The sequence below is a fragment of the Montipora capricornis genome, chromosome 6 (assembly GCF_036669925.1).
Source record: "Montipora capricornis isolate CH-2021 chromosome 6, ASM3666992v2, whole genome shotgun sequence".
In the NCBI taxonomy this organism is placed as follows: Eukaryota; Metazoa; Cnidaria; class Anthozoa; order Scleractinia; family Acroporidae; genus Montipora; species Montipora capricornis.
The window spans coordinates 35,038,792-35,059,443 of NC_090888.1; the positions used below are offsets into that span (position 1 = coordinate 35,038,792).

The 20,652-nt window shown below is 38.3% G+C and overlaps 1 protein-coding gene across 1 annotated transcript in view; it reads right to left on the minus strand.

The window, feature by feature from the left end:
• LOC138052003 (lymphocyte-specific helicase-like) overlaps positions 1-20,652 on the minus strand; it is a 73,108-nt gene that overhangs the window by 16,147 nt on the left and 36,309 nt on the right. Inside the window, exons 7-14 of the mRNA XM_068898351.1 lie at positions 19,815-19,919; positions 18,365-18,547; positions 13,712-13,935; positions 10,226-10,351; positions 8,928-9,030; positions 1,419-1,583; positions 1,033-1,172; positions 148-367 (exon numbers count right to left, since the gene is read on the minus strand). Coding sequence (XP_068754452.1) covers positions 148-367; positions 1,033-1,172; positions 1,419-1,583; positions 8,928-9,030; positions 10,226-10,351; positions 13,712-13,935; positions 18,365-18,547; positions 19,815-19,919 — 1,266 coding nt within the window. The remainder of the gene's footprint in view (positions 1-147; positions 368-1,032; positions 1,173-1,418; positions 1,584-8,927; positions 9,031-10,225; positions 10,352-13,711; positions 13,936-18,364; positions 18,548-19,814; positions 19,920-20,652) is intronic.

Consider the following 20,652-nt stretch of genomic DNA (forward strand, 5'->3'; position numbering starts at 1 on the left):
CAACAAAGTGGTGGATGAGTTCTTTTACTTTCGCAAGGAAACAAGGTTTACTGGTGCTAGATGACCTTGTTTTGAATCTACATGTAACTCCTTTCACTTTGACTACGTTGTATCGATGCCAACTACTAAACTCACTTATGAGATTACCTTGTGTCCCCTCTCTTTAAGTTTTGGCAGCATTCTATCAAGAAGCAACATTTTACCACTACACGTCACCATGTCTTCATTAACCTTTCGTAGCAATGTGCCTTCTTCTAGAGGACATTCCAATAGATACGGGTGATTACAACACTTCCTGAGTAACATCAAGATGTTTGTCATGCGGATATTCAAGACTGAGGTAGGTGTACTAGGGCCAGGCGAGTTCCTGTGAACGAAAAAAAAATCATCGAATTAAATATACAACATATTAGAAATTTATCATTCTAAAAGCTACTGCCTAAAGAGAATCTTATATTATTGCCAGATGCAATATTACATGCAAACTGCCATTTTTCTTTTCCTCCTACTCTTCTTTTACTTCGGTCCAAGAGTTTGACAAAACTTTCAAACAAAAGTTATAACGCTGAGTTACACGTTTTCCTCCAATGAGGCAAAATTGTTACGGCTTGAGTGCAGCAAGGAAGGTAAAACATAATATGACAATGGGACTTGATGAATTAACTTAATTCTCCAAACAGTATTCTGCTTGTAATGGGCACCTGGCAAGAGGAAATACTATTTGTATGGAACAGTTCTTTACCTTAAAATTATATGTAAAAATCAAGACAAATTGTGAACTTGGAGAGGAATTTAGTCTGTGGGAAAATGAAGATTGTATGCACCAGCGTTTTATCTTATTACTAACGTATTTTGGCCAATTCCATACAACTTACTATTACCTTCATTTTATATGTGAACACAATTTACATGTAGTATAATAATAATAATAATAAGAAGAAGAAGAATTTAACAGCTGACTAGAATCGGAGTTAAGAATTTCTTTATCTGGCACATGAAGTTAAGGCTAGTATGAAAATGACAATAACGAACCTTTCACTGCGTTTGGCATGAAATTCCTGCAACTCTTCCTCATCAATATCGTCACTAAAAAAGATGTTGTAATTGACATCTTGCCTGCCTTTCCTCTTTGGCCGACCTGATTTACTTAATTCCACTGGAAGGTCTTTATCCTATTAAGAAATCATCCCACATCCATGAGAATCATCCTACATCTTGTTTGCATTGCAATAAGAGGAAAGTGCATAAGCTCAACAGAATTTTGTGTTTGTAACGGGAGGAAGGTGGTGGTTAGAAAGTTCACAGTTGTTTCAAAGTTAAATAGTAACTAACAGTGCACTGGAGCTCAAAGCATCAACCACACAAGTGTCTGAGGAGCTCAATAGCTCATGTAGAACTAACTGCAGCTAATCACTTACACACAGCTTGTCACCAACAATGTTGAGAATTGTTCCATCCAAAGCAGCCTTATATAAAATTTCCTGTTTTTGTGTCAGAGGCGCATAAACCAAAACTTCCTTCTTAGGAGGAAGACATAACTCAACATCTGCTTTAAGGCGTCTTAGCAAGAATGGTGTAAGAATCTAATAATGTCAAACAGAGAAACAAATTAATAGCATTTAGAAAGACACTCACAGTTTTAATTCATGGCATCTGATGTACTTACCCATTTCAATTATAACATAAAATAAAAGGCTATTGACACAAGCTATATTCAAGTTTGTAAGAGATTGCATGTCTTAAGTACAGGAAATCGTATGAACGTGAGTGCATTTCGTGTTTCCTGGGCTCGAGTGACGTCTTGAAAGTTCTCAAAATTGCACAAGCAAGGGAAGTGCAACTTGAGAACTTTCAAAATATCACGAGTTGCCATAAATCATAATACACAAGAAAGTCCATACAATTTTTAAAATTTAATCATAACCATTACTGCGTAAAAAGGGAAAATATGTAGATTAATATGTAAACTGGTAGATATTGTATAAGGGAAAGCAATCTATATTTGCTCAACCGAGCGTGCAAGGTGGTATCGCTATTGCTTAAGGTCTAGGTAAAGAAAACTGTGGTGTCTGCGGAAAAATTAAATTGTCGCGCCACTATTTTTTATATAGGGTCAAACTATACATCATATTAAAGCTAATAGATTGAATTATTTGAATAAAGTTTCAGTTTTTTGGTATTTAATATTGACTTTTACTTTTGAGGCCTCAAACTCAGAAAGACCAAGTCTGCTGCAGAAGCTCATGCTCCTCCACTTTATTGCAAAAATAACTGCACTTTGTTGCATCGAGTCACAAATGAAGGCACTCCAATACCATGTGACAAATTTTTGATATGTTAAGAATTGAAAGAAATATCACGCACCAAAGTCGAAACTCTCATCTCATTCTTCAGTTGGGCAGAAAAAGTGCCATAAAATCAGTCTCCGAGCACAAACAAAAAATTCCTCACACGGTATTTGGGGTAGTACAATCATCTTTTAGTATTGAAATTTGGAACCGATATCTTAAAACCTGTTGGGACAGGAGGTCTGAGAAGTTGTAATTTTGGTGTCAAAATAAACACCTAGAAAATCACGCATGAAGATTTCGCGCGCAGTTCACAGTCTGCTGAACAACTCCACCCCCTACTTGAAAGCCAATTATGCTGAGCCAATCAGTGTTCAGGCACGTGTTAACGTCCCAGATTACGCGTGAAGGCGGTCAATTGACACACAATCCTTTCACACGTGATGGAAATAATACGTCAATCATTTTTCGCACGCAGATTATGGCGGGAAAGAAAGGAAAGCGATTTTACAATTAATTTTTCAAAATTTTTTTTCGGGAATATATACTTCACAGCCCACTGATTAAGATTTGCAAAAATAAAGTTTGAGCGAGACACCCAAATTTACTTTTACTGAGACCTTAACAGGGTGTGCAAGGTGGTATTGGTATTGTTCACAGAGTTCGCGAGGTGTTCTGGGTAAATCTTCGATCATTTTTACAACAGTTATTCACAGACAATAATAATCAGCAATAGGAATATAATAAGCGAGTTTTGTTTAACCGCGCTGTCATGCGGGAGGTCGTGAGTTCGACTCCGGCCGGACCAACACTCAGGGTCTTAAAATAACCATAGTTAGTAGAGGGGAATGGTTATGAAAGGCGGCGAGCCTCAAAGGAATAACTCTTTGTTTAAGTTTTTTGGTGTGTCACGTGATGCTGAAGGTGCACACTTAGATTTCAAGATGGCGGCTTGTGTGTAATCTTCCCTGAATGATCGTGTTTTATCAACGAGGATTTTCCAAAATGGACGAATTTGTAACATTAGACAGTGAAAAAGGAATTCATTTGTTTCCTCAGAAATTTTAATGGTTATGATTAATTGGTAATAGGACTTTGTGTAGTCCAATTCGATCTGTAAACATACTCGTAGTTAAAGAAATTGGACTCGTGCTGCACGGTCGTCCGATTTTGTTAATCACTCATATGATGACAGGCCAAATAGGACTACACTCAGTCCTATTACCATTTTATAATTATACTGAACAAAATTGGTCAATTGCTGTTTTCACAGCAATGTCCGTGAAATGAAATTTTGATACACTGTGAGTGAAAAGTGGAAATTTGGAATACACGAAAGTTGGAGGTCATCACAGCTAAGCACATGGCTGTGCAACTGTGCGCCCATGACAGTGCGCTTGAGCCCAGATTTTTCACAGCTTTGTAACTGCTTAAATTGCATCAATCTTAAAGGGAAAGTACAGTCTAGAAAAAGTTCCTCTAAATTATGAAAACTTTTCCCCAGGAATTCGAAAATAATTCCCTGTTAAAATGTGACAAGAGCACTTTGAAGCTCCCTCTTTCGTGACTTGGAGAGCGCCATCTTGGATATGACGTGTTACGACGTAGCAATAGTCAACAAACGTGTTCAACCTTACCAAGTTCTTCAATCCCCGACCACTTTCTCACTCTCGTGTGACCTTTCTGCTTCGAGAAATTCAAATGTAAGATGAACTATGGTAAATGCTCTTGTGGTTCAATAGGTAGTAGGCCATAAGTGCGACAGAAGCTCAAGTCACTTAATACTTATAGATTTTATAGTCAATGAAACTAGGCGGCAAAAAGCAGCCAGAGCAAATGTAAAAGACAAAAACCTTGAACATGTGACAAAGAAATATTCACAAGCGTACCTTTTTCACTTTCTTCCTTCAGCGACAGCCGTCTTCGATGCTTCAGCAAACGCATTTGTTTGCTTTCACACGGGGAAGCGTTTGATTTAGAATAAGCCGACGAAACTTTCAGATGTTGTTAAATGGCTTTTTCACATCAACAATTACCGCTGTTGGGGTGTACGCTTTTGATGAGGAGACGCATGTCTAGACTTGAGAACACGTATGAAAATAAAAAAACCTAAGCTTACACCGGAAAATTGAAATTTAAACAAAAGTTGGCCGGTGAAAATAAATTATGGATGGATTCCTCAAACGTGAAAATCTGACTGCTATATTGTCTGTTCGGGTCTGTCATTTTACCGAGGAGGACTTCACGTAGGATCTTCAGGTGTATGACATTTGCTTCATACGGAAATCTCAGTCAACTATCCCAAAATATCATTATCTTGGAGCGAGAAAACTGAATCAGGAAATATATAGACAACTTTCACTGTTATGCGCTAACAAACGTAAATTGAAATGTGGTTAAATTTTGTTAGCAGTATAGAAACTACTGAAACGATTTACTCTTACCATTTGATGGAGATAATCAATGGAATAAATCGATCGTTTGTTTTGATGACCGGTAACCCTGTGAAATAAATGCCTGGAAATCAAGTCTACCGTGTCTTTCTACGAGATCCCTGTTACAACTTCAAAACAAATGATCGATTTATTCCATTGATTATTTCCATCAAATGGTAAGAGTAAATCGTTTCAGTAGTTTCTATACTGCTAACAAAATTTAACCACATTTCAAGTTACGTTTATTAGCGCATAGGTTACCGGTCATCTTGCCACCAGGGAGTTTCGCCACCTACCGACTTGCCACCACGAAGTCACCTCGCCACCAAACACTAGAGTAAAGTAGTCGCGGTGAATTAGCTGTTCGAACGAGAGTAAAGTAGTCGAGGTGAATTAGCTGTTTGAACGAGAGTAATGTGTTGCACCAGCGGTAGCCCTTTGCATAATAGCACTTTGTATAATAGCTTAGTTGTCTCTCATTTTTCGCTGTACCCATTTTTTAAACAACTGTAAAACAAAAACTAAACAAAAAATAAAAAACAGCTAACAAAGTGGGCCGGCGGGCTTGCTTGTTAGTAAACTTTTGCATATCAAAAGAGGGAAATATATTATCATATCAATAGACGTGTCACTTGATTGTTTAAAAACTTGTTAATTTTTGCTCTTTTGTTCTAGTGGTTAGTAAATAAACCAATCGAAACGTTTCAAATTAACAGATATGAGATTTCGATCTACCTGCATGTATAAAAGGCTGGAGAGCATAACAGTCGATCATTCGATCATACGATCACGACCGTTTAGACATCAAATTACGATTCACACTTTACAGTTCATTCGATTCAATTTACAACCATGGCGTCAGCCCAGATCATCAACTGCATCACTTGCAAGGAGCCTGTCAGGCCTCGTCAACATGGCCTTCAATAGACCTTATTCATAAATGGCGGTCACATTTATAATTCTTTTGTCCACGTGCAAATTAGCCTACCAAGCCTCATTTTAGAGCAAGAATTCTTTTCAATTCACTGTAGGGTATCGAGGCTTGGTAGGCTAATTTGCACTTCGACAAAAGAATTATAAATTGACCACCATTTATGAATAAGGTCTATGTGATGGCTGTTTCCGCTGGAACCATCGAGTATGTAACACTGGGATATCACTTGAGGTGTACCATGCAGCAGTTAATGAAGGAGCTGAGATCGAGTGGCAATGCGAATTCTGCCAACATCCCGATGCTGATGTCTCCCTTCCTGACCCACCTCCGCAAACAGACTGAGACAGCAACTGTGGCCCTAAGACCCGACTGACCTAGCGTTTGAAATCTCGGAAAACATTCCTGTCGATTTCCTGAAAGCTGACGTCTGTATTCACAGCAAGCGCCACTTGGTGTTTGCAACCGGCCAGCAACTTCAGTAGGCCTTGGCTAGGTATTCAAAAAAACTCGTACATCGGGTTCGGCAACCACGATGTTGGATGAAGTTTCTTGATTGTTTAGCCAAAGCCTTATGAAACAATTACATAAATGCAAACAAAACAGCGAAGCCAGCAATAACAACTCAAGCCAGTTCTCCAAAAAATATAGTTATTGAGAGTCATCAATCCTATTAGAACTGTTTAAATTACACGAACTTCAACGCGCGTGCACAGAGAAGTGTTGCCCTAGACAACAGAACATTTATCAAATCACGTCACTACTCAACTACTAATTCACCTCGGCTACTTTACTCTCATTCGAACAGCTAATTCACCTCGGTTGGTGACAGAGTTTGAAGGTACCGTCGACGTACCAGTTTTTGGCCTTCAAAGCAAAAAATGAGACAACTAAGCTATTATACAAAGTAAGCTGACATCACAGGGCTACCACTGGTGCAACACATAACTCTCGTTCGAACAGCTAATCCACCTCGGCTACTTTACTCTCGTTCGAACAGTTAATTCACCTCAACTACTTTTTTCTTGTTCGAACAGCTAATTCACCACCACTACTTTACTCTAGTGTTTGGTGGCGAGGTGACTTCGAGTTGGTTGGTGGCGAGGTGGTTCCTTGGTGGCGAGTTGGCAGGTGGCAAAACTCCCTGGTGGCAACTACTTTACTCTCGTTCGAACAGCTAATTCACCTCAACTACTTTACTCTCGTTCGAACAGCTAATTCACCACGACTACTTTACTCTAGTGTTTGGTGGCAAGGTGACTTCGAGTTGGTTGGTCGCGAGGTGGTTTCTTGGTAGCCAGTTGGTAGGTGGCAAAACTCCCTGGTGGCGAGATGACCGGATACCTTTCACAGCAATGTGCATGGGATAGCAATGCAAGCTCTCTTTCGCTTTGTAAAACTCCTGCATATAATTCACATATAAAACCCTATTTAACGACCAGGAGGTAAATCTGTTCAGAGGTGGAGCCAATATCAATACAATTTAGATTCTGGATTAAGATTCAAGTCTACAAAGTATTGCTCTCCTCGCCTGTGTTTTCAAGTACATTTGGTCATCTGGAGAAATCCTTGACTATTGCTACGTCATAGCCTCGTTTGCATGCACAAAAACAAAGATGGCGGAAGGCCTATTTTTGAAGCGTTATTGTTGGCTATTTAAACACATTTAGTCCAAATGAGTGGTCTAGTATGACAATACAGGTAACGAACTTTGGATTCAGAGAATCTTTTCCTAGACCGTACTTTCCCCTTAAACTCTCACGTATTTCAATCTCTGCAGTCAGCTTTAACCTTTAACATAATTAAGTTAGTATCGCTTCATCCAAACCAAGGAACTAAGAGCCTTAAGGACGTTCGCGCCAAAATCTTCCTACGGTGAGATTTTCTTCATTTCTCGCCTAGAGTTAGGTCATAAAGTACATACTCCAAAAATGAAAAAAAAAATGGGGGTCACCGACTTTGTTTCGGAGAAAATGGCAGTGGAAAATTGCCTTAATTTCGAGAAATCGGTCATGTAGGCTCATCTGCTCATCCATCGAAAATCATAAAAATAAACTGTTGGAGTGAAAGTTTCCGTGCATAGGTTTTTAGGAGTGAGATTTTTAGATAATTGTATGCCGCTAGGGATGTGGTAAACAGTAGAGTTCATCCTCGACGAGCGTTTTCGTAAGCTCTATCTGTTGCAACCACTACCAGAATTCGATGGCACGAGGAACGAAAATGTTAAAAAAAGATAACTTCTTACGGTGAGAATTTTCTCATTTCATCATATTTTGTAGATAGTAAGTAAAGTAAGTGATTCATGATTAAAAAAATAGGGGTCACCGATGATCTGAACGAGTAAAATCGATGTGATTTTGCAAAGCTCTTGGAAAAGTTCATTTGTCACGCTTTTGCGTGACCTGTCGGGCAAGGACTGGAACCCAAGAGAGGATCGATGGTTGAAGAGATGAAAGGTTTTTACCGGAAAAAAAACCTTTCTCGAGCATAGCAACGAAGTTTTAAGCAGGGGTCATCTTCATTTGGTTGGTGTTTTGTATAATATCTCTCCATTGCCGTCATGCTCATCCCGGGGCTCATCTTCTGGAGTGTGTTTTTTTGTGAAATTCAATCGCTGATTGTTTCCACGCAGGTCCAAGCGGACGAGGACGAAAGTACTGCTCAATTTTCACGAAAGTAAAGGAAAAGAACTTTAAAAACATGCATTCACTTTGAACTTAAGTTCGTAGGGTAATAAAAACATTAAAAAGAAACAGCGCCATTAAATTTACGCAACGTTTCGTCCTCGAGTTTTCCAAACTTTCAGCCACTAGTCTACTCGATCAGCTACCTTTTCCAGAGCTTTTCCATCCTCCCGCTCACTTCTCTTTGAAGTTTCATGATGATTCGGAAATAAATGTGCCATTCTTTTGCCGGCCTGGAATTTTTTCCTCGGCGTTTTTGTCGCCATGTTATTTTAACTGATGCTTGAAAAATTTGTATGAAAGTCAAGTAGACTAGTGCACGACTGATAAAACCTCGCGAATATCAGTAGTCTACTTGACTTTCATAAATATTTTAAATCAATTTTGACTGATCACGATCTTCGCTGATCCAACGCTGTGCAAGACTTATGGTCCACGGTTTTTGCAAAGGTTTTAAAACCTCAACTTCACTAATGCTCGAAGTAAGGCGTGACATATTACAGTCGCGTTACCTGCGCAGTAAGGTTGCGCACAAACAATTAGCGCGAACGTCCTTAAGTGTTTGAAATAATACAAATGGATGACTTACTGCATGAAGCCTCTCTAAGACTTGATGCTCTTTCTCCTGCTCAATAATCCTCTCACTTCCACCGTCTTCATTAATTGCACTAAAATCAAACCACTTCTGGAAACTGAAAATTGATGAAAATATTAATTTTCATTTAGTCAAAAACTCACTTCCTCTCCTTCTTGAGATTTTGAAAGTGGCGTTTGCTTCACACCTGACCGGATAAAAATTTTTGAGCTTTGATTTTTATCCAAAGACTGTTTACTTTGAGTGTAAGTTTTGGATTTCACAGTCCACCATACTCACGTTCAAAACTGACCGATTGGACCGCAGAGGGTTGGATGTAAGGAAGAGTGATGTCATTTCCTCAATAGCCTTAAATTTCAGCGTGAAAATGTAGCTTTTACATACATGTACAAAAAACTCATTATAATGCTAAAAGTCTGGAAGCCCAGAAGTCCCGTGCTGCATATTAATTCAGCCACATGTAGACATGCATTGCATTCTTAAACTAGCGAGACTTTGATGCCACTTTCTCCTCGATCCAGCTTTATGAAGATTTTAAAGTTAGTAATGGCAGACCATTAAACAGAAATTCCAGTTAAACTAAACAGGTGTCTTTTTGAAATGAAGGCTTCAAACTTGGGTTAGTTCCGAAATTTAAAGAAAAAAGAAGAATTAATTTCTTGGTCCTAGTAGCATTTTAATAGAAAGGTAAGGAATACAAAACTAATCTTAATGGGGACATACACAAGGAAAGGTACGTTTATAGAAACGTTGGCCGTGTAGCACTTATATTTTAAACAGAATTAAGTGAAGAGAGTGTAGTGTAACGTGAAGTGCTAGATTTCTATCCCATATGAACCATGTGAGCGTTAGCCCTACTGATGGAACTGGGCCCACAGTTCCAAGTGCTACACGGCCAACGTTTCTACAAACATACCTTTCCTTGTACTTGTACATGTTAATTTCTGTGACTTTAACATCTTCAGTTCCCACGGCCTGCTCCCGTCTGACCTTGTAGCTCAGTCGGTAGAGCGGCGGAGATCTAACCCGAAGGTCGTGGGTTCAATTCCCACCCTGGTCAGAGTTTTTCTCTGTCATTGTGTGGGCCCAGTTCCATCACTAGGGCCAACGCTCACAGGGTTCATATGGGACAGAAATCTAGCACTTCACGTTACACTACACTCTCTTCAGTTAATTCTGTTAATGGGGACAGTTTTTCAGTGAGTGATTAAGAGGTAGAAATCAGATCACGAGGCACGCTCAGTAAAGTTGCTGACAGCCATGTGTCATAAGTTAAAATAGGCCTAACTAACCTATCCAAGTCATCAAAAATATCTGGCAGCAGAAAGTTCAACAATGACCACAGCTCTGCAAGGTTATTTTGCAATGGAGTGCCAGTTAGCAATAACCGGTTTGCTGCCTTGTAGGTCTTCAGCTCTCTGGCATAAAAAGAAATATCACTTATTAAAACAGAACCAGTAAATTCAACCTCAAATGTGACAAAGCTTGGCAGCATGTAAAAAGTAAATAGGCCAACTTCATCTAGAAAACTGGCACCTTGGTGATGCTTAATTAAGAATTAAGTGTGCTTGCTCACACTTCATTAAAAAAGCTTGTTTCATATTGCATGCTTTAAAAAAATTAAGGCTACACTCTCCAAAAACTGTTAAAGACAATAGAAAGTAGGGAAAGCCATAACCTTCTTATGTAATCTTTATTCTCTTGGTGTTGAAGTTTTGTCATTATGTGACGAGATTTGATGATTATGTGCTGTTTCCATCATGATGAGACGAGGTTTGATCGTTATGTGTTGTGTTTCCATCATGATGTGTTGAGGTTGTCTTTTGACGTGCCGTGTATACATTTTGTGTGATGAGGTTCTTTTATGATGTACAGTTTCTCCCCAAAGCACGTCCAAAGAAGACCTTGTCACATCAAGATGGAAACACAACACGTAACCATCAAACCCCATCACATAATGACAAAACCTCACCAAATAATAATGCCACTGTAAATCATGACAAAACCCCAAAACATCAAGAGAAAACTTTACGACCACAAGAATAAAGATTCCATAGGAAAGTTGTGGATTTCGATAAGAAATCTTTGTGAGCTGACACTAATGCAAGCTTTTGCTGAATGATAGATGATGAGGCTCAAACAACAGGAGGACAATCATTGCACCGTACCAGTTCCTCATTTACTTTGTTGCCAGCGAAACGCCCAGAGGTCTGATTAATTTTTTAAAGACAACACAAAATTCGACTAAAAGACTTTTCATCCTCACAAGACTTGCAACTACATGTCCTGGAGATGAAAGTGTGATTTTTTTAATTTTTCTGTCTGATCACTTCGCGACTCCTTGCAACACACAAAGTCATCTTAGAATTTATCAGGCTCCTTGCCGCTATCTAAACCACTGTGCTCATACAGTGATGCTAAAACATCTTAATTACATTGTGTCTTAAAATACCGACACATCTCGACAACTTCATCAAGGCCATCCATCATATTCTCAAAAATATACATTAAAGGAAATTTCGCTTGCAAAAAAACCTATGATTTAGTAAGCAACTGTTTTAAAACATGCCGGACAGGAGAGTAATAAGAGTTGTCATTAGTTGCTGTTCACCCACAATAATACTTATCAGTGAGTGGAAGAAACATTTTGAATTGCAGCATTGAAACAGCTCAACCTAATCGGCAAAATAAACATTGTTAAAACACTGTTTATCGAAACTACTTTATAGCACCTTGCTATTGTCAATGTTCCATGCTCTTGTAGAGAAAAATTTCTGGGAAAACAAAGCGGCAAAAATAAAAAGAAAATCTTCCATCGTTGAGAAAAATATGGTGGTTTAAAGATGGTCGCTTTCGAAATGATGCAACTATCACTTAAACTTGCCTGGGTTAAAAGAAAAGATAAAACATTGTGATACTTTCTGGAAAATAATTCCAGAATGACACTTCTTTGTTTTTCTTTAAGTGCCAAGACGATATCAATTTGTTTAATATACAAAAGCTCCCGGAATTCTACAGCACTATTTCAATATTTTAACTTGTAACAAGCCAAGAAGAATTGAATTACTTGGAATTACTTGGAATAATCGTGAAAACCTAGTGGATGGGAAACCAATTTTATAAAACTCCTGGCTCAAAATAGGAATTATATGTATTAAAATTTAACTCACTGAAGACTTCACAAGCCGATCTTAAGGCAAAACCTAACCTTGAAGTACCATTCACAACGTTTTATGGCATATTATAATTAAGCCACCCAAAAAAACTTTCCATCCACTTAGCAAATCTTACTTGGTTGCAACCATGGAAAGTAAAATTTTAAATTATGGCTTCACCACAAAAAATATCTAATACGTTAATATGCTGCCCTTCCACATTTTGCAAGAACCAAAGCTTATAATTAATCTTCCAGTTGATACCAGCCTCGTAGCTGAAGGAACTACCGACGTTAAATAAAGTGACTTTAACCTTTTAGTTCAAAATCATTCACAACATCTTACCACTGAAGTGAATTTTGTTTTGAGCCGGCATTAAAGGTTAGCAATATCTGCAGGCTATGTAAATCCAAATTTATTACAAGTAAACATGCTGTTTACTCGTAATAAAAAACTCATACTCGCTTTGGTACCTCTTTACAGAACACATAAATCTCTCTGAAATTGTGATTCTGGCACCAAAAACGAATCACTGGCCTGCCCTCAATTATGCCTTCATCATTACAAAGCACCACATTTTCAGCACAAGTGTTTTTAATTGCTGCTTAGACTTTGAAAGATTTCTTTTACACCTGAAAAGGAAATTCTGTCAAGTCTAGTTTCCATACGCGCGTAACTTTGTCGCAAACAATAATTGCAAACACCTTCCGATAGCTTGATCGCAAACAGTTTGCGTACATGGAAACACCTTTTGCGTTCAACAATGAAAGCAAACAAGAACAAAAAGATGGGAAAATGTCTATGTTTACGTCTTGTTTATGATGAATAGCAAAGAAAATGCGAGGAAACAACGATATGGAAACACAATACAATTGTTTGTGATCAATCGGCGATAATTTTTGTGCATGTGATAAGTTTTGACGAATCAGAGGAACTATAAGAAATATGCGACAAGTAAAATAAAAAAACCTTGATCATGAAGAGCCAGTTACTGCACTTAAATTTGATACCGGGTTTGCTGCAGTCGTTGCAGCTCCTCGAAAATGAATCGGACCTTGCAGAATCGGTGAAGTCTCTTGACAATTCTTCTCTGCCTTCTTTGTTGCAACAACTCCAACAAAAAAAGTTGAGGATGATGCAAAAACCTTCTTTTTACCAGCACCCTCTTTTATTTTTGCACCCTTCTTCCCGAGCTGCGTAAAGCAATCACGCAAATGAAAAACAGGATCGCAAACACAATTGTAAAAAGTAACAGTGTTTGTGAAGTTGTTACGTGTATACGGAAACCAGGCTTTACACAAATAAGAGCAATTGCAAATAATAATCAAATTAATTCCTATCCTGAAAGACATGCGCAAGTCGTTATAGGGTGGAATACAAAGTTGCTATGGAAACAAAGCGAACCAATAATCTTGTTGACTACTAAAATCGTATAAACGTCCTTGAGGATTTCGTGATTTATGGTCACTTGTGATGTTTTGAAAAATCTCAAATTGCACATGGCAATTGCTCGTGCAATTTTTAAGATTTTCAACGCATCTCTCATGCCCATAAAACAAGAAATGTACTCCGGTTCGTATGATTTCCTATATGTTTTAATGGTTGTAAATAACAATATCTTACTTAATGAGTTTACAGTTCAGGTTCTTAATTCGGTGGCCTTCATCCACAATGACATATTTCCAATCCAAAGAATACAGGCTTCTCTGATCTCTCATGCATATTTCATAGGATGTGATCACCACAGGGTAAGATGCAATATTCCCCTCAACAGGCCTCACAGTACCAATCTGAGAACGCAACTGAAGACGCTCCTCTTGTGACCCATGATACAGAATAACAGGGATCTAATTTACAAACAAAATAATGACAATTTAATTTTAGCCACTAAAAGCTGACAACAATCACCCCATTTATCCAATAAAACTTCAACTGTTATTCATGATATCAAAATATGTACAATATACAGTGCGTGGGAAGATGTGTATAGCTCTTTTTCTGAAATTAAGTTCAGGATGATATACACTGTGAAATGTCAAAATCAACAAAATTAATGTGTACATGCAGACTAGTGAATGAGGATGTGGAAATGCAAAGATCAACTATGAATAAAGGGTGACATTTTACAGTATCACTGCATGTGTTCGTGACACTTTTCACATAATTTGTAGAAATATACCAACAACGAGTGCTAGGGGTTCCAAACACCAAGAAAGAGATGAAAGCATAAGACCGTTTCAGCCGAGTGTTTTCATTTTTTCAAGGTGTTTGGAACCCCTGATGAAACTCGAAGCTCGAGTTTTTGATATGGCTTCTGAAAGTATCTATTGTTGTACATTGTATTTTTGTGTAAAATTAGAACGCAATTTAGTCAAAGCTGGCCTGATCGTGACTTATGTTTTGGAAGTCATTTTCGCATGAGCTTTTGAGAGATGGAAGCTACTCCAAAGAGCAGGAAGTACAAGGATGGGCAGTGGAATTTTTTCGAGAATGGCAAAGGACGACAGCATTTAAATTTCCATAATTGAAAGTTGGAAGCGTTTTTAATGATTACGACTTTCATCTCATGTGTAACGTCAACGACAATGTTAAGAACATGGATGCTTTATTATTGGACTACTGGCCTTGCTAAATTTATCCAAAAGGTGGCAAATACTGTAAGAAGGAAGGCCGGTATCCATCACGAACATTGTATGGTATCGTATGCAGTCTAAAGAGGCATTTACGAATTTATGAGAAAGAGCAACGTAAAAGCGATGAGTATGGTAGTAAGGTAATGACAATAAGTAGCAGTATTGAAAATTTTGAGGCTTTTGTTATTATAATCTTCATATAAACAAATGTGTGGTTTGATATCAAAACAAAACACGGCGTGTTTTCGTCTGGTGTTTCATTGGGTACCAAACTCATCCACCTGACCAAAAATAGGCACAATTTATTGCTGTTTACATCATGAATGTCTTTAATCATTATATCCCTGGAAGCATGTGGCTGTTGATAATACAATACATCAATTTCCTCACATCTGTAAATAATTAATTTTGCATGGTCAAAACCTGAGCTGTAAATACAATTTACAGTGTCTGACCCCTAAAAGGGAAACTTGGATTTACTCTGTCAAACAGCACACAATTTTTCTCGTCAATAGCCAATTTGAGAAACGTGAGGAGGCTGGGAACAGAGTGCGGTGTGCGCCGCATCCTGGGATCGTTTGGGTAGACATAAACATCAGTGTCATAAATTCACTCAGCTTTTCTGAATGTAAAAGTTCTTCAGAAAACGAAAACAAGCTTATCTCTCTAGATAACATCCCAGTTGCTGAAGAAGACATTCGACGTTCAACACTACCCAGAGATTCACCGGAGGAATGTAAAGTTAAACAACTTCAAAGATGGCTTTTGTGTCGAGAATCTAAGACAACGGGGAAGAAAAAAGATTTGGTTCAGAGGTTAGGAGAGAAGACACTATGCTATGTACACTTAACGTAAGGAATCCTTTCAAATTTTAGGTTTGGTACAATGTATATACATATAGAGCTCTTCCTTGGTACTTTTTGCCACAGCCCTAGCTTTAATCATTTGTCCTTGGTTACTTTTATATGTATCAGGGTTAAAGATTACATTAGTTGTGGCCTTCACATCAGCAAGCTTCAAGATCCAGATGGAGGTTTAAATGTAGCAAAAAAGAAGGCAAAACTTGGTGTTCTCGGGGAAATCATGTCAGCGACACTTCCTTCGAGTTTTCCATCTGACGGGTTTTCAGAAAATTTAAGCGTCCTTCCACAAATTAATTACGGAGTGACATTTGGAGATAAATTGAAACGTGTGATGCCAAGAAGCAACTTTTAATGGTGAAGCCACTTGTGAAAGGCTTCAACTTCGTTAAGTCAAGGCATGTTTTGTCAATCAAATGTCAAAAATGGAATGAGAACTTCAATGTATAAAGTCAGGTACTTCCCTCCATGAAGAAGAACAAGGCATACAGCTGTTTCATAGTTATGGGGATGCACTTGGCCAAGTGGTCAAGGCCTACGACGGATGTCCGGCAGGTATTGATGGACGATGTAATCACGCGGCAGCAACTTTGTTTGCCCTTGAGCAATATTTTAAATTCTACGCAGGAGGAGCAGACACCATATCTTCTACATCAAAACCATGCCATTGGAATATTCCATGCAAGTGCAAGATTGATACATGTCATGTACCAATTTCTCACTGCAAGTTTATGAAACATGAGCATGGGAAGACTAAAATTCTCATCAAGGGTGCTGTTGATATGCCAGACAAAACTTTCAAACTTGGTAATGACATATTGGCAGTCAAAGTCACATTTGATGCTGGATTTTGGTCACCAGTGTTAAATCAGCTGGATTTTTTTTTTTGTCAAGTATGTTGCAACAGAACTGGCATACCCAAGGATTAAGTAAGGACTACAGAGACTAAGGGTGCATTTTTTAGGAAAATCCGAAAACAGATTATTGAATCCAAAAACTGATTTTGCATTTTTTTTGGCAAAATCCAAAGTATCCACACTCGAGGAGGATACTTCGAATTAAATCTAAATCCGGATTTTTTAGATTCATCACTTCAGCGTTTTTTTGGGAAAGGATTTGAAAAAAGTACTTTTGACAAGCGATTTTCCATGCAAAAATTATACACAACAGCTACCCTATGTGACAGTTTAGCCCAAACGTTTTTCTCGCGCCATTCTTACCGTGCGATCGAAGACATGAATAGGTCGAAAATAGCTAGGTTTCCTGTAAATTTCACACCAGAAATTACAATAAAATTTTCTTGACAGCAATAATATTGTTAGCACGTTTCCTACAGCTAAAAAAAACATTTTTTTCGTCATTTCTTTTTATCGATCGCCAAGGTATTTTTTTCTGGTGGCATTTTCATTGAAGAATTTCTCCAAAGCAAAATTAACCGCTATTTTTTTTGGTTCTTTAATTTGCACGCAACTCTGGGTTTGTTTGTTTGAATTGTCATGGAAAATAATCCTTTTTCGGATTTTGCGTTTTTTTGATGCTGAAGAATCCATTGATCTGAGATAAGAAATCCGTTTTTGGATTTTCCCAACACTGTATTTATTGCACAAGGATAAAGAGTTTCTTTTCACTGCATTTTGCAAGGTTAACACTGGTGTGCCTCGAGTACCAACAGATGAAAACACTGCTGAACGAAACTCCACAGCATCAATGATTACAACTGTTTTGGGATAGAGCTCTTAAAAAAATTGGGGCATTTTCTCCTGCAAGAAGCTTCTGCTTGGGAAAGACACAAAACCTTCAAACTCTTGGCGTAGAAAATGTATCCAGGCACAGAAACGAGTAGACACCGTGGACTCTGTGACCAAGATCTTTCTCAAACAGTCCAAGACGGAGTCTCATCATCACTAGGGTGAACTCTTTGAATATGGAAAGAGACCTTGGTCTTCCAATGATACTCTCCTCCCCGCCTTTGTGTTTATACTAACCATTAAATAATTCCAGAGGCTGAACCTTTATCATGTTACAGTGTATAGCACAACATAAAGGTATCCCAATTTAGGAATCCCATATAAAATGCAATATTGCTATCTTCCTTATACTTAGTTATATCAAATACAGGGTGTTTTAATTTGTAATATTGTTGTCCTGTCGTAGAGATTTATTTTCAATTTTAACCGTCTCTGAGTGAAGCTCATCCTCCAACTGCTTGAGTTTCACCTTCAGTTCCTCTAAATTATTCCTCAATTCTTTGTTTTCTGCCTTGAGTTGCTCATGATCGGATTCTAGGTGTGATAGGAGGTCCACATTCTCTTCAACCAAACTACGAGCAATGATAGAATGATTGACAGAATACTCCGGATGGGAAACAATATTATCAGTACCCTATGTGGTTGAGAGAATTTCTTTCAATTCAGATCTTCCTTCGCTCTTTGCCCTCTTAATGTCTCTTCTCCTTTTGTGTTCCTTGTTCCAAGGAGAGATACTCAGTAGGTTCATTTTCTCACTGCAAGTTCCTGTCCTTTGGGATGCGGTAAAAAGGTAGATTAGGTGAATTTCTTAAGTTATAGGTGCAAAGAGGCAAGCAAAATTCATAGGCTTCATGTTGAAGAATCCAACATGGCTATATTTGTCTACCCAAACAATCCCAGTATGTGCCGCGTGTCGCAATTCATCCCCAGCCTCCTCACGTTTCTGCAATTGGCTATGGGGGGCTGTTGAGGAGTCAATGGATTACCAACCTCTCCATCCAATCAAAAACTCCTTTAAAACAACAGATACTTAACCTTGGGAGTAAACTTGTGAAATTCATGCACCCAGTTTGGTAGGGTAGAAAGTGGTGCAGCAACGAGGAAAGGTCCTTTGACTCCCATTTCAATCAAGAAAGCCATCATTGATATGCACTGCAAGGTTTTTCCCAGACCCATCTCATCTGCTAGGATGCCATTCATACCATTTTCATAAAGAACCTGTTGGAACAATCCTATATCAGAGTGTAGTGGCATGCACATTATTAATACAGATACTACAGCATAAAAATAATATTGAAGTCAAGAGGACAAAAAGAATACACAAATGTTGAATGGACAATGTTGCTCTTGTACCTTTTAATTGTACCTTGCACCTTTTAATTTGTCAATTTTTTTTAATGTTCAAATATTATTACTGGTACAAACTTAACCTAACTGTAACCTGGTACACAAATTACTCACTCCTACTTGATAAACTAAACACAACACTTCCCATTGAGCACTGTGAAATTATCTATTGCAGGCTGTATGGAAACACATCTTGCACCATGACATTGGTGCATGATTCAGGGGCGTATGGAAAAGCCAGAATCCGGAAATTTTGGGGGTGCAGTGATGGCGGAGTGGTGAGAGCACTCACCCCTCACCAATGTGGCCCGGGTTCGATTTCCGGACTCTTCATCATATGTGGGTTGCGTTTGTTTGTTCTCCACTCTGAACCGACAGGTTTTCTCCGGGTACTCCAGTTTTCCCACTCCAAAAAAACCAAATACATTTACATTTTCAAGCCTGGGATAAAGTTTTTACTGTCTTTTTTGTTTCTATACAAAGTTCTCATGAAAAAGCTGTGATTTCTTCCTTCTGCTTTGAACACAACGGCATGGAAGCGGGTTAGACAATAAAGTAAACTGGAGAAATTTTGGTCCAAGCAAAGGTGATTGAATATTCGATTGCTCTGGGCTTGCTAGAGTTGAGTATACCCAAGGGGCAACATCGCCAGTATTATTGTCACGTGGTTCAGCCTAAGTGATGAAGGTGATAATGTTACTTTGTCTCCTTGTGTAATGGTCATCCATGCCCTTGATTGACATCATCACATGACAACCACTGGCAAGCTTTTGGTTTTCAGATAGATTTTATAAATATCTATTCATAAATACCACCAGTTTACCTATATTTTTATTCATTTTAAAACTGGTTTGGGAGTTCTAATGTAAAAAGAGGCACATAATGAATTATTTGACTAATGCAATTAACAGAAACAGAAAATTATACCCTTCTTTGTACCCCAATGCACACACATGGTTTTCATACACTCAGCCAATAATTTGCCATTCCTTATCACATTTCATGGGTTTATGGCAAACTATGGTGATTTTTGCACTTTTTTCTCACTGCAGATGTCAGCGGACAGACAAAATTTCATCTCTCTCATTTCTGACAGCTGATTTTGGTTTCTGGCTTTTCCATATGCCCTTATCTTTACCTTCAACCATGCAAGACCTTTCAACTGGTACGGCCTCAAGGATCCACCTGTCACCAATGATGGTTGAAGTGTAGACTCACCACTACTTGGACAACCTACATGTAGCTATAGGCAGAGAAACACCATTACTGATAATTTCCTGTTTTTCAATAGCATTTACAACGTATCTTCACAGAAGAACCTCCTCATTTTAGCTGTGAATGCTGGCTTAAATATCAAAGGTTAACATTAACTATCATTGGTGGTTGTTTATTCTTTAATAATAATAAATACACTGAATTAAATGATTTACGAAATCAAGTAAAGCTATGATCTTTGCGGTTATGAATGCAATTTTAGCAACTGTGTAGATTAGCCTGAAACATTCAGGACTTCAATGGGGTTTGAACCCGCGAGCTTGCAATACCTCTACGAAACTCTAACTAAGTGAGCTATGAAGCCACTGACATTGGGAGCTAGTCATTTGTGGATTCAAGGGTTCCCGTGATGAATGAATGAATCAATGAACGAAATGATGCATGGAATGAATCACATATTGAACTGTGAGGATCATAGCTTTACTTGATTTCATATCTGCAGTTCAATGTACATTGTATGATTCATTTCATATATGATTTCCTTCATTGATGCATGGAATGAATCACATATTGAACTGTGAGGATCATAGCTTTACTTGATTTCATATCTGCAGTTCAATGTACATTGTATGATTCATTTCATATATGATTTCCTTCATTGATTCACTCATCACGGGAACCCTTGAATCCACAAATGACCGGCTCCCAACATCAGTGGATACATAGCTCACTTGGTTAGAGCGCCGCATTGGCATCGCAAG